Source organism: Diceros bicornis, chromosome 6 (genome assembly GCF_020826845.1).
Source record: "Diceros bicornis minor isolate mBicDic1 chromosome 6, mDicBic1.mat.cur, whole genome shotgun sequence".
NCBI classification, from domain to species: domain Eukaryota; kingdom Metazoa; phylum Chordata; class Mammalia; order Perissodactyla; family Rhinocerotidae; genus Diceros; species Diceros bicornis.
This window is the reverse complement of record NC_080745.1, coordinates 23,355,277-23,369,399: the sequence shown is the minus strand read 5'-3', so window position 1 is coordinate 23,369,399 and position 14,123 is coordinate 23,355,277. Positions and strand designations below refer to the sequence as shown.

The 14,123-nt window shown below is 39.4% G+C and overlaps 1 protein-coding gene across 1 annotated transcript in view; it reads left to right on the top strand.

The window, feature by feature from the left end:
* Nucleotides 1-295: 295 nt before the first annotated feature.
* Nucleotides 296-14,123, top strand: part of NTPCR (nucleoside-triphosphatase, cancer-related) — a 39,386-nt gene continuing 25,558 nt past the window's right edge. Inside the window, exons 1-3 of the mRNA XM_058543014.1 lie at nucleotides 296-420; nucleotides 4,791-4,953; nucleotides 5,471-5,567. Coding sequence (XP_058398997.1) covers nucleotides 387-420; nucleotides 4,791-4,953; nucleotides 5,471-5,567 — 294 coding nt within the window. The 5' untranslated portion in view covers nucleotides 296-386. The remainder of the gene's footprint in view (nucleotides 421-4,790; nucleotides 4,954-5,470; nucleotides 5,568-14,123) is intronic.

Below are 14,123 nucleotides of genomic sequence, written 5' to 3'. Positions count from 1 at the left end.
GGCAGAACTCGAGCAACTGGTTAGCAAAACTGGTTAACTGGTTAGCAAACACGCCATGTGAGCCCAGCACCAAGGCTGAAGTACAGGGACCCTAACAAGGCTCAAAGAGGACTAGCCGCCCACCTCGGAGCCCCTGGAAGGCTAGACGCCGCCCGCGCTAACCAAGGCCGAGAGCTGAGGGAGCAGGCGCGGTCCGAGGACGAGGGCGGAAGCGCATGCGCGGACCGAGGCAGAGCGCTGAGGCGCTTGCGCGGCAGTGGGGGGCGGTGCTTCCGGCCGGCCGTGGTGGTACGCGGGGGGCGGGAACTGGGCCGCGACCCCTACCCCGGATTGCGACCGCGACTCCGACTGCGACCCGGGTCGCGACCCCCACCCGTCCCACCGGCATGGCCCGGCACGTGTTCCTGACGGGGCCCCCAGGTAACCCCGCAGGGGCTCAGCCTCCGGAGGCCGAGAGTGTGAGCGTGGTGGGCGTGTGGAGGGGGCGGTCCGTGCTCTGGGGGAGGGCGGCCGGCTCCAGGGCTCGGGCTGCTGGCCTCCAAAATCCCGAGTTCAATGACAGGCTTGGTAGTTTGAAGCCCACGTATCGTTGCCCAGAAAACGTGGTTGTAAGTACATAAGTTAGATAGGATTGGAAATGAAGCCAGCTGTGGTAAGAAAGAGAACGAGTTCGTGATGTGGTCGCATATGGGCTGCTTTATTAAGGCATTAAATCCTACGGTCTAGCGGTGGCGATAACAGCTACTGTCGTTTTGATGTTGCGATGTGCACAAACGAAATTTCGGGATATCTGCCGCGACCGTGATTGATAGGAAGGTGTTTGATGTCTGTTGATAGGCACACGTGGTGCCCTGTGACTCTGGCCTGCATAGACAACAAAAGGAAGGGCGGAATCGCAGAAGGATAGTGCAATTAAAGATGTAACCTTTTTTTCCCACGTCCACGCTCAGTGCCCCCTGAATTCCCTCCATGGATGAGGCTGCAGGTTGAGAAGCCTTGAGACTTAGAGGAACTCCTTCTCAGTGTCAGATCCTTTGTCTGTGCCTGTCCCCTCTAATGCCTGCCATTGGGCAAATCCCTCAACCCTACGGGACTATGTGAATGGGACAGTGTGTGTTCAAATGAGAGACTAGAGGAGGAGATGCCTTTTAAACCAAGGTGCTGCACGTGTATCCGGGGTGACTAAAAGGAGAGGCAGGAAGGTGGTGGCAGCATCAGATAGGCTAAAGAAGAAAGATGGACTTAGAGGGGAGAAAGTGATTTTTTCAGCTCCTTTGCAAGGTGGGTCTAATTTTCAAGTTAACTGTGAGTTTAAATATCAAAGATTGTAACCCTGGGCGTGGAATTCTCTTTCACTTTATTTTAGTGATCGTGTTTAGCCTTAAGTAGCAAAGGCTACACTTAATATTGCAGACTTTGGAATTTTATTTTTACCAGGCAGTGGGAGGGGTGAGGAGGAGGGTGGTTTGAGAAATTTCTAATATCCAAAGGTACTCCATAATATTGCGGAGGACTGTCTTTTGAAAGCTGATTTGTCACTCCTTTATTTGAAACTTGGAATGCCGTTTTCTCAGCAGGCTGGCCCTAAGACATCTATGTGTTTCATAACAGAGGTGACCTATTACTGTGACTGTATCTGCCTGAGTCCTGGAGGTGGCTGGGAACAGAGGCTGGCCAGACCAGCACTGGTTCTTCTCTCTGTTTTCTTCTTTATAAAAGTTTTATGTACACATAGTTGAAAGACTCAGAGGATTCTACAGTATGGCTCTCTTAAGCCTGTCCTTAAACCCCCACACCTTCTCTTTCTCCCCATCTTCCTAATGCGGTTATAATATAATTTGGATTAGCTCAGTAGTCAGTGTTTCCAGTATTATGACTATGTAAAAGCTAATCTGTAATTTCTTTTCCTTTTATACACAACTTTTTTTCTCCTTTGTAGTCTGTTGTTGAGGGGGGGGTGTGTGTGTGTGTGTGTGTGTGTTTAATTTTCTTGGTATCTGTCACAAACTCAGTCGCAAACTCTGCCTGCTGTCTAGATCTTCTCTGTGTACTGAGACCATCAGGTAATGTATCTTCTCAAAAGAGGTCACTTTTTGCTGTATATGCTCTCAATGCTCCACCCATGTCTTCTTGGCACTTAGCTTTTTTCCCGACTTCCAACTGTCCAGCCCATGACCCATCTTGCAGGGCTTTCTCTGGTCACTGGAGCACAGAGGGCAGACCTGAAGGGCCAGGGAATTCCTGTCCCCCAGGAGCAGCCTCCAACCCATGCTAGATGGAAGTTAGTGGATAAAGTCCCTACTTCCTCACCCTCAGACAGGATACTTCTGAGCCATGTGTCTCCTAGGATTCCCCAGTGGGGTTAAGCTCCAGCTACCTGGAGTGGTAACGGAGCTTGATAATGCAATTACCTCCCTACCGGCGGGTCTTGGGATCACTTCCCAAGTTAAACTACTTACACTTGAATCTTGATTTCAGGGTTGGCTTTATGGGAGAACCAGATCCAAAATAATTCTGGAGCTTTCTGACCTCTTCTTTTCTGTGTATGGTGTGGGGCTGTCATTTTGGGGTCTCCTTAAGCACAGGCCACTTCTTAACCAGTGTAGACAGCACTAGGGTAGCAGCTTAAATAATGGAGGTGAAAAAGAAACTGAAAGAAGATTTCTAGAAGTGAAGAGGAGAAAAGGGACTTGAGCCAAATGCCTCTTCTTGCCTTACTATGTCCTACCTACCATACAGGACACACAGTGTACCGTTTATTACAGATGCTCTATTTTATCTTTTTCAAAATTTAAACAGTTTTGTTTTTTCTTACAATAAGAGTAATACCTACTCACTATAAGACCGAAAAAAAAAAATCAAGAAAGTTTTAAAGAAGAAAGTGACAATCAGAAATAAGTGCTGTAAACCTTTCCGTATTCTTCTTGGTGTTTTCTTCTGTAGACACATACATGACTTTAAAAAAAAAAAAAGCATAATGGAATAATACTCTGTTTGCTGTTTCTTAACCTGCTTTTTCTCCATTTATTTTCATATAATTGTGGTCTGTTTTCTGTACTAATAAATATAAGTAAATAGTATTCTCTTTAATGGCTACATGGTATTCCTGTGTGTTTATGTGTCATTATATACATGATGCCATAATTTAACATTCCCTTACTGAGCAACATTTAGTAACATTATCAATGTTTTGCTATTATAAGGAAGACTGGAGTGAACATCCTGTTTCACGTATCTTTGTTGTCAGATTCTTTACTGAGGATGAATTCCTAGCCATAGAATTGCTGTGTGCTGTGGTAGGCACATTGAAGTTACCCTTCAGAAAAGTACCAGCTTAACGTAGCCACCAGTGCCACTTGCCTGCATTAAGCAGATTCTTCAGTGACTTTCCTAAATCAGCAGTTACTGAGGGACAGAGCTGGGATTAGAACACTTCACAGTTCTCTTACTAGCCGCAGTGAGCATGTGGCTGGGATCCTCTTAGGTTGCTGTTCCGAAAGACCAGATGCCTTTGTTTGTTAGTGTGAAGTTTGGAGGAGAGATTTATTAAATAAGAAGAAGGGATCATATTTTATCTCAAGGAAGCTGAAAGGTCTTCTTGGGGAACCCTAATTACTCTGGGGGCAGCCATAGAAATAATATGTTTTGCAACCCTGTGTATGGTATCTCAAGATAGCTCTATTGCAGACCTCCTAGAAGTTTTCCCTGTCTTTCCATTTTTGGGCGATCATAATGTCACTGACTTAAATCTCTATGGGAATGAGGCTCATATAAACAAAGTCATGGTGACAGATAAAGGCACGTATTAAAATGTATGGTCCTTACTAGTTGTGTAACCTTAGATAAGTTACCTAACCCCTCTGTGCCTCTTTTTCTTCGTCTGTAAAACAGGGAGAAGGATGGTAACTGACTCAGAGGGTGGTTGTGAGGCTTTAACCAAGAAAATGCTTGTGAAGTGTGCTAGAACAGTGCCTGGCTCCCTAATGTCAGTGATTAATATTATATTGTGCAGCACCTGTTGGTGCTTGTAAAACACACAAGAATTAATTAGAGTGGTCAACAGGCCATGCTGGGAGGAAAGGAAGGGGTCAGAGGTATGAAGGTGCATAGGTTATAATTTGGGAAGGGCTCGGGGCAAGTCAAAGGAATGCTTACGCGCACTGGAGGACGTGATGGAAGGGGTTGCCAATCTGATAGGATTGCTTTTGTGGAAAAGTTTAAAAATTACCATTTCTAGTGGTGGTAGTGGTATTTAAGAGACAAATTTTCAGGAGACATAGCAATGTGAGTCCATGGAGGTGTGAAGTGGTTTGCCCACTTTTAAAGGTAGGTTCAGAGTGTCTTGAAGGTTGAAATCCTAGTTTAAAGTGCCCAACCTTTGACTCAAGCGAGGCTGGTTTTACTTCCTAGGTGATAAAATGTGGCCATCCAAGGAGGAGAGGAAACCTAGGAGAAAATAGAAGCTTGTCTCATAGGATGCAAATCGCACTTGAGACTGTCATCAGAAAACCACTCAGTTGGTTCTAGGATTGTGTATGTGACAAAATTAATAATGTTTCAGAATTTAAAAATAAACTTGATGGTACTATTCATATTTTTATTATGCTTATTTCTACGTGAAATTAAAGTATTAACATCTGGAGCAATCAAAATTATAGTGAAGTTAATATCCATAAAATCCCTTTGCGGCCTATTTCTCTCCCCACCATGATTGCTCTGAGTCAGCGAGTGCTATGTGTGTTCCAGCAAGGGAGTGGTTCTTAATAGACTTTTTTTTTTTTTTTTTGTAGGAGTTGGAAAAACAACATTGATCCAGAAAGCCAGTGAGATTTTAAAGTCCTCTGGCGTGGCCGTTGATGGATTTTATACAGAAGAAGTCAGACAGGGAGGGAGAAGAATAGGATTCGATGTCGTCACGTTATCCGGCACACGGGGACCTTTATCTCGAGTTGGGTACTGATATTTCATTTCTCTGGTGTTTTATTCTCCCTGGCACAGAGTTGAGCTAAATGATCTCTTCTGTCTTGAAGAATCTGGGGCCTTTATGGGTTTCTGAGAGAAAGAAAACAGAGATTGAAACCATCATATGAAAAACAAAGTATAAAAATAATCATATTTCACTTAAGACTAACTCCACTGAGTAACAAGCTCTTCTCGCTTTGTAATTCATAGCCCAGTTTCTAGTGCTACTTTTCAAAAATAGTTGGCGCACTAGCTCCATGGAGCTTCAGGAGTGGCCCCACCAAGGTAACTGCCATGCCCGTTGGTGGTGGTGTGCACACTTAGTGGTAGTCCTGCCCTCGGGAGAGAGCATGGAATCAGATCAGCTTTGCACATCACCACTTTTTATGTAGGTGATTTTTAAGGTTGATTTAGCATATATGGAAGGCCAGAGACTCAGTGGAGCAGCTAAAACCCAGAAATCAATATAGGGGTCTTTCAACAAAGAACATACTGTCTTTTCATTCAGGTCAGAGCCTCCACCTGGAAAACGTGAATGCCGAGTTGGGCAGTATGTGGTAGATCTGACTTCCTTCGAGCAGTTGGCGCTTCCGGTCTTGAGGAATGTGAGTGTGTGGTTTCTGCTTCTTGAGGCCATCTATTCTTAGTGCATTGCTGCCAGCCCTGGGAACAGAGAGGCTTTGGCTCTTAAGGAGAGGTCAGTTTTACATTTTACAGTTTAAAAGTCTTTGAGTGATTAAGCCTTAGTAAGGATATGCAACATAATTTGCTGTCACTCTGAACTACAAGTAAATTCTTTGTCACCTAAATTCAGCACATATAAATATTTTATATTGGGAGGGCTGTAATGTCCAGCTACCAAGATCCCCAAAGATGTCTTTCCTCTGTCTTCCCCTTGTTTGTATCTTAACCTTGTTTTCACAGCACAACAAATAAACATTTAGGAAGGGAAAGTATTATATGAACTTAATGGTAAGCACCTAACACATTATATCACTGAGATGTAATTCTCATACTAAACTATTCACCCATTTAAAATGTGTAATTCAGTTTTTTCTAGTATAGTCACAGGATTGTGCAACTAATTATCACAATCTAATTTTAGAACATTTTTGTCATCCCCAAAAGAAACCCCATACCCATTCAGCAGTCATTCTCCATTCCTTTGTCCCCCCAGCCCCTGTCAATCACTACCCTACTTTCTTTGTAGGTTTGGCTATTCTGGACATTTCCTAAAAAGAGAATCATGCAATATGTGGTCTTTTGTAACCAGCTTATTTCACTTAGCATAACGTTTACAAGGTTCATCCATAGCGTAGCATATATCAGTACTTCATTCTTTTTTATGGCTGAATAATATTCCATTATATGGATATACCACATTTTATTCTTCAGTTGATGGACATTTGGATAAGTTTCCATTTTTGGCTATTATGAATAATGCTGCTCTGAACATTCATGTACAAGTTTTCAATTCTCTTGGGTATATACTTAGAAGTAGAAATACTGGATCATATGGTAATTCTATATATTAACTTTTTGAGGTGTTACCAGACTGTTTTCCAAATCAGCTGCACCATTTTACATTCCAGCCAGCAATGGATGAGGATTCTGATTTCTCCACATCCTTGCCAACATCTATTATCTGTCTTTTAAATTTTATCCATTCTGGTAGGTGTGAAGCAGTATCACATTGTGGTTCTAATTTGCATTTCCCTAATGACTAGTGATGTTGAGCATCTTTTCATGTGCTTATTGGCCATTTGTGTATCTTCTTTGGAGAAATGTCTATTCATTTCCTTTGCCCATTTTTCAGTTGGCTTAGTTATCTTTTTTTTTTCTTTTGGTGAGGAAGATTTGCCTTGAGCTAACATGGGTTACCACTCTTCCTCTTCCTTTTTTTTTTCTTTTTTTGCTTGAGGAAGATCAGCCCTGAGCTAACGTCCATGCCAGTCTTCCTCTGTTTTGTACGTGGGTTGCCGCCCTAGCCTGGCTGACGAGTGGTAGCTCCGTGTCCGGAATCTAAACCCGCAAACCCAGGCCACTGAAGCGGAACACACCGAACTTAACTACTGTGCCACAGGGCTGGCCCCAATTGGCTTAGTTGTCTTTGTATTACTGAGTTGCAAGATTTCTTTATAAGTTCTAGATATCAGTCTGTTATCAGATATATGATTTGCAAGTATCTTCTTCCATTCTATAGTCGTTTTCACTTTCTTGATGATATCCTTTGAAGCACAAATGTTTTTGATTTTGAAAAGTCCAATTTATCTATTTTTCTTATGTTGTTTGTGCTTTGGGTGTTTTGTCAAAGAAGGCTTTGCGTAATGCAATTTCACAAAGGTTTACTCCTTTGTATTCTTCTAGGAGTTTTATAGTTTTACTGTTACATTTAGGCCTGTGGTCTACTTTGAATTAATTTTTGTATATGGTACGAGGTATGGATCCAAATTCATTCTTCTACATATAAATATCCAGTTGTTTCAGCATCGTTTGTTGAAAAGACTATTCTTTCCCATTTAATTATCTTGGCACTCTTGTTGAAATCAGTTGACCATAAATATAAGGATTAATTTGGACTCTCATTCTAGTCCGCTTATCCTTATTTCAATACCACACTGTCCTGATTACTGAAGCCAGGATTTTGATAGGGATAGAATTGAATTTGTAGATCAATTTGGGGAGTATTGCCATCTTAACAATATTAAATCTTTTTTTTTTTTTTGTGAGGAAAAAACAAAAACTCAGCCAACACGCTGAGCTGTTAGCTCAGCCCTGAGCTAACATCCATGCCAATCCTCCTCTTTTTGCTGAGAAAGACTCGCCCTGAGCTAACATCTGTGCCTATCTTCCTCCACTTTATGTGGGACGCCGCCACAGGATGGCCTGACAAGCAGTGCGTCAGTGTGCACCCAGGATCCGAACCCGGGCCGCCAGCAGCAGAGCACGCACACTTAACTGCTGTGCCACAGGGCCGGCCCCAACAATATTAAATCTTTTGATCCATGAATATGAGATGTCTTTCCATTTACTTAGGTCTTCTTTAATTTCTTTCAACAATGTTGTTTTATAGTTTCCAGCATATAAGTTTTATACTTCTTTTTAAAAAATTTATACCTTAGTATTTTATACTTTTTGATGCTGTTGTAAATGGAATTGTTTTCTTAATTTCATTTTTGGAATGTTCATTACTAATGTATAGAAATGCAATTGATTTTTATATATTGATCTTGTATATTGCAACCTTGCTAAACTCATTTATTAGTTCTAATAGTGTTTTAGTGAATTCCTTAGAATTTTCTATATACAGAATCATATTATCTGCAAGTAAAGATAGTTTTACTTCTTCCTTTCCACTTTGGATGCCTTTTATTTCATTTTCTTGCCTAATTGTCCTGGCTAGAACCTCCAGTACAATGTTGAATAGAAGTGGCAAGAGTGGGCATCTTTGTCTCGTTCCTGATCTTAGGAAGAAAACAGTCTGTCTTTCACCGTTAGGTACGATGTTAGCTGTGGGTTATTTGTAGATGGCCATCATCAAGTTGAGGAAGTTCCTTTCTATTCCTAGTTTGTTGGATGTTTTACAATGAAGAAATGTTGGATTTTGTCACATCCTTTTTCTGCACATACAGAGGAGATTATATGATGTTTGTTCTTTATAATATTATTATAGTATATTACAGTAATTGATATTTGGATGTTAAACCAACCTTGCTTTCTTGAAATAAATACCTCTTGGTTGGGGTGTATAATGCTTTTTATATGTTTCTGAATTGTGTTTGCTAGTATTTTGTTGAGGCTTTGTGCATCTATATTCATAAGGGATATGGTCTGTAGCTTTCTTTCCTTGTGATATCTTTGTCTAGTTTTGGTATCAGGGTGATACTGGTATCATAGAATGAGTTAGGAAGTTTTCCTTCCTCTTCTAATTTTTGGAAGTTTATGAAGGATTGGTTTTAATTTTTCTCTGAATGTTTGATAGAATTCATCAGTGAAGCAATGTGAGCCTGGGCTTTTCTTCATAGGAAGCTTTTTAATTATGAATTCAATTTCTTTACTTGTTACAGGTCTGCTGATTTTTTATTTCTTGTCGAATCAGTTGTGGTAATTTGTGTCTTTAAGTAATTTGTCCATTTCATCTAAGTTATCTAATTTTTTGGTATATAGTGGTTCATATATTCCCCTATAATCCTTTTTGTTTTGTAAGCTCTATAGTATTTTATGTTCTTTCATGCATTATTTTAGTTATTGAAGTCTTCTCTCTTTTTTTGGCCAGTCTAGATGAAGGTTTGTAATTTAGATGATCTTTTTTTTTCCTCAACCTTTTAAAAGTTATTTTATTGACATCATATTGGCTTATAACATTGTATAAATTTTAGGTGTACATGATTATATTTCAGTTTCTGTACAGACTGCATCATGTTCATCACCAATAGTCTGATTTTTATCCATCACCATACATATGTGCCCTTTTACCCCTTTCGCCCTCCCCCCAATCCCTTCCTCTCTGGTAGCCACCAGTCTGTTCTCGTTATCTATATGTTTGTTTATCTTCTGCATATGAGTGAAATCATGATATTTGTCTTTCCTTGTCTGCATTATTTTGCTTAGCATAATACCCTCAAGGTCCATCCACGCTGTTGCAAATGGCACGATTTTTCTTTTTTCACGGCCGAGTAGTATTCCATTGTGTGTGTATATATATATATATATATACCACATCTTCTTTATCCTTTCATCTGTTGATGGGCATTTGAGTTGCTTCCACATCTTGGCTCTTGTGAATGATGCTGTGATGAACACAGGGGTTCATGTATCTTTTTGAATTACTGATTTCATGTTCTTTGGATAAATACCCAGTGATAGAATGGCTAGATCATGTAGTATTTCTGTTTTTAATTTTTTGAGAAATCCCTCATACTGTTTTCCATAGCGGCTGTACCAGTTTGCATTCCCACTAGCAGTGTATCAGGGTTCCCTATTCTCCACGTCTTCTCCAACACTGGTTATTTCCTGTCTTCTTAATAATAGCCATTCGGTTGAGTGTGAAGTGATGTCTCATTGTAGTTTTTATTTGCATTTCCCTAATGATTAGTGACGTTGAGCATCTTTTCATGTGCGTGTTGGCCATCTGTATATCTTCTTCGGAAAAATGTCTGTTCATATCCTCTACCCATGTTTTGATTGAGTTATTTTTTTGTTGTTGAGTTGTATGAGTTCTTTATATATTTTGGAAATTAGCCCCTTGTCGGATATATGATTTGCAAATAGTAATCTCCCAGTTGGTGGGTTGTCTTTTTGTTTGATTGATGGTTTCCTTTGCCATGCAGCTTTTTAGTCTGATGTAGTCCCATTTGTTTATTTTTTCTTTTGTTTCCCTTGCATGAGGAGACATGGTATTCGAAAAGGTACTGCTAAGACTGACGTCAAAGAGCATACTGCCTGTGTTTTTTTTGTGTGTGTGTGAGGAAGATCAGCCCTGAGCTAACATCTGATGCCAGTCCTGCTCTCTTTTCTGAGGAAGACTGGCCCTGAGCTAACATCATGCCCATCTTCCTCTACTTTATATGGGACGCTGCCACAGCATGGCTCGACAAGCAGTGTGTCGGTGCGCGCCCAGGATCCAAACCGGTGAACCCAGGGCTGCAGCAGCGGAGCGTGTGCACTTAACCACTTGTGCCACCAGGCTGGCCCACTGCCTGTGTTTTCTTCAGCAGTTTTATGGTTTCAAGTCTTACATTCAAGTCTTTAATCTGTTTTGAGTTAATTTTTAAGTGTGCTATAAGATAGTCTACTTTCATTCTTTGCATGTGGCTGTCCAGCTTTCCCAGCATCACTTATTGAAGAGACTTTCCTTTCTCCATTGTATATTCTTGGCTCCTTTGTCAAAGATTAGCTGTCCATAGATGTGTGGTTTTACTTATGGGCTTTCAATTCTTGTTCCATTGATCCATGTATCTGTTTTTCTGACAGTACCATGCTGTATTGATTACTGTGGCTTTGTAGTATATTTTGAATTCAGGGAGTGTGATACCTCCAGCTTTGTTCTTTTTTCTCAGGATTGCTTTGGCTATTCGGGGTCTTTTGGTGTTCCATATAAATGTTAGGATTCTTTGTTCTATTTCCGTGAAGAATCATTACGATTCTGACTGGGATTGCATTGGATCTGTAGATTGCTTTAGGTAATGTGGACATTTTAACTGTGTTTATTCTTCCAATCTAAGAGCATGGAATAGCTTTCCACTTCTTTATGTCTTCTTCGATTTCTTTCCATAATGTTGCATAGTTTTAAGTGTATAGGTCTTTCACCTTGGTTAAATTTATTCCTAGGTATTTTATTCCTTTTGTTGTGATTGTAAATGAGATTGTATTCTTGATTTCTCATTCTGCTAGTTCATTATTAGTGTATAGAAGTGCCACTGATTTTTGTGTGTTGATTTTGTACTCTGCAACTTTACTGTATTCATTAATTATGTCTAATAGCTTTTTAGTGGATTCTTTAGGGTTTTCTTTATATAGAATCACATCATTCGCAAATAGTGACAGTTTTACTTCTTCCTTTCCAATTTGGATCCCTTTTATTTCTTTTTCTTGCCTAATTGCTCTGGCTAAAACTTCCAGTACTATGTTGAATAAGAGTGGCAAGAGTGGGCATCTTTGTCTTATTCCTTTTCTCAGTGGAATAGCTGTCAGTTTTTTACCATTGAGTATGATGTTGGCTGTGAGTTTGTCATATATGGCCTTTATTATGTTGAGGTACTTTCCATGTATAACCATTTTATTGAGAGTTTTTATCATAAATGGATGTTGGATCTTATGAAATGCTTTCTCCACGTCTATCGAGTTGATCATGTTATTTTATTCTTGATTTTGTTAAGGTGTATCAGTTTGATTGATTTATGGATGTTGAATCATCCCTGCATCCCTGGAATAAATCCCACTTGATCATGGTGTATGATCCTTTAATGTATTGTTATATTTGATTTGCTAATATTTTGTTGAGGATTTTTGCATCTATGTTTATCAGCAATAATGGCCTGTGGTTTCCCTTTCTCGTGTTGTCCTTGTCTCGTTTTCGTATCAGGGTAATGTTTGCCTTGTAAAATGAGTTAGGAAGCATCCCATCCTCTTCAGTATTTTGGAATAGTTTGAGAAGGATAGGTAGTAAACCTTTGAATTTTTGGTAGAATTCACGAGAGAGGCCATCTGGTCTTGTACTTTTGTTTTGGGGGAGGTTTTTCATTACTGTTTCAGTCTCTTTACTTGTGATTGGTCTATTCAGATTCTCTATTTCTTGATTCAGTTTTGGGAGGTTGTATGAGTCTAAGAATTTATCCATTTCTTCTGGGTTATCCAGTTTGTTGGTGTATAGCTTTTCATAGTATTCTTTTATAATCCTTTGTATTTCTGTGGTGTCTGTTGTAATTTCTCCTTTTTCGCTTCTGATTTTATGTATTTGAGTCTTCTCTCTTTTTTTCTTAGTGAGTCTGGCTAAGGGTTTGTCAATTTTGTTTCTCTTCTCAAAGAGCTAGCTCTTAGTTTTATTGACCCTTTCTATTGATTTTTTAGTCTCTTTCGTTTATTTCTGCTGTGATCTTTATTATTTCCTTCCTTCTACTCACCTTGGGCTTTGTTTGTTCTTTTTCTGTAATTGTTTTAGGTATAGTGTAAGATTGTTTGAGATTTTTCTTGTTTTTTTGATGTAGGCCTATATTGTTATAAACTTCCCTCCTAGTACTGCTTTTGCTGTATTCCATAAGTTTTGGTATGTTGTGCTTTCATTTTCCTTTGTCTCCAGGTATTTTTTAATTTCTCCTTTGATTTCTTCATTCATCCAATAGTTGTTCAGTAGCATGTTGTTTACTCTCCACATATTGGTGAGTTTTCCATCTTTTTTCTTGTAGTTGATTTCTAGTTTCATACCATTGTGTCAGAAAAGATGCTTGATATGATTTCAGAATTCTTAAATTAATTGAGATCTGCTTTGTTTCCCAACATATGGTCTATCTATGAGAATGTTCCGTGTGCACTTGAGAAGAATGTGTATTCTGCTGTTTTTAGATGGAATGTTCTATATATATATATCTATTAAGTTCATCTGATCTAGTGTTTCACTTAAGTCTACTATTTCCTTGTTGAATTTCTGTCTGGATGATCTGTCCATTGATGTAAGTGGGGGTGTTAAAGTCCCCTACTATTATTGTGTTGCTGTCATTTTCTCCTTTTAGGTCTGTTAATAGTTGCATTATATACTTTGGTGCTCTTGTGTTAGGTTTATATATATTAATAAGTGTTATGTCATTTGGTGGAATATCCCTTTTTCATTATATAATGCCCATCTTTGTCTCTTGTTATCTTTTTTGTCTTGAAGTCTGTTTCATCTGGTATAAGTATGGTTACAGCTGCTTTCTTTTGCTTGCCATTTGCTTGGAGTATCATCTTCCATCCCTTCACTCTGAGCCTGTTTGTCCTTAGAGCTGAGATGTGTTTCCTGGAGGCAGTACATTGTTGGGTCTTGTTTTTTAAAACCATCCAACCACTTTGTGTTTTGATTGGTGAATTCAATCCATTAACATTTAGAGTGATTATTGATATATGAGGGTTTAATACTGCCATTTTATCTTTTGTTTTCTGGTTGTTCTAATTTTCATTATTTCCTTTTCCTTGTATTTCTGTCTGACATTTCAGTTTGGTAGATTTCTGTGATGTTTTTCTCAGTTTTCTCTTTATTTATGATTTATGACTGTGCTCTGATTTTTTGTTTTGTGGTTACTGCGAGGTTTTTATAAAAGATCTCATAGGTGGGATAGTCCTTTTTCTCATTGCCTCTTACCTCCATTAGCCTCTACAGGTTCTGTCTTCTTCCTCTTCCTCTCCTGTGTTTTTGTTGTCACAAATTTTTCTTTTTCATGTTGTGAGTTTGTGGCCTAGTTAAAGTGGTTATAGTTATTTTTGATGCTTTCTTTCCCTTTATCTTTTATGTTATAATTAAGTTTTCACTAAGCTATTCTCATATAGAGCTGCAATTTTCTGATTCTGTCTGTCTATTTTTCTCCTTGTTCGAAGCTTTGTAAACCTTTTCCTTTTTGTTTCAGGTAGGAGGGCTCCTTTCAGCATTTCTTGTAAGGCCAGTCCAGTGCCAGTAAACTCCCTGAACATTT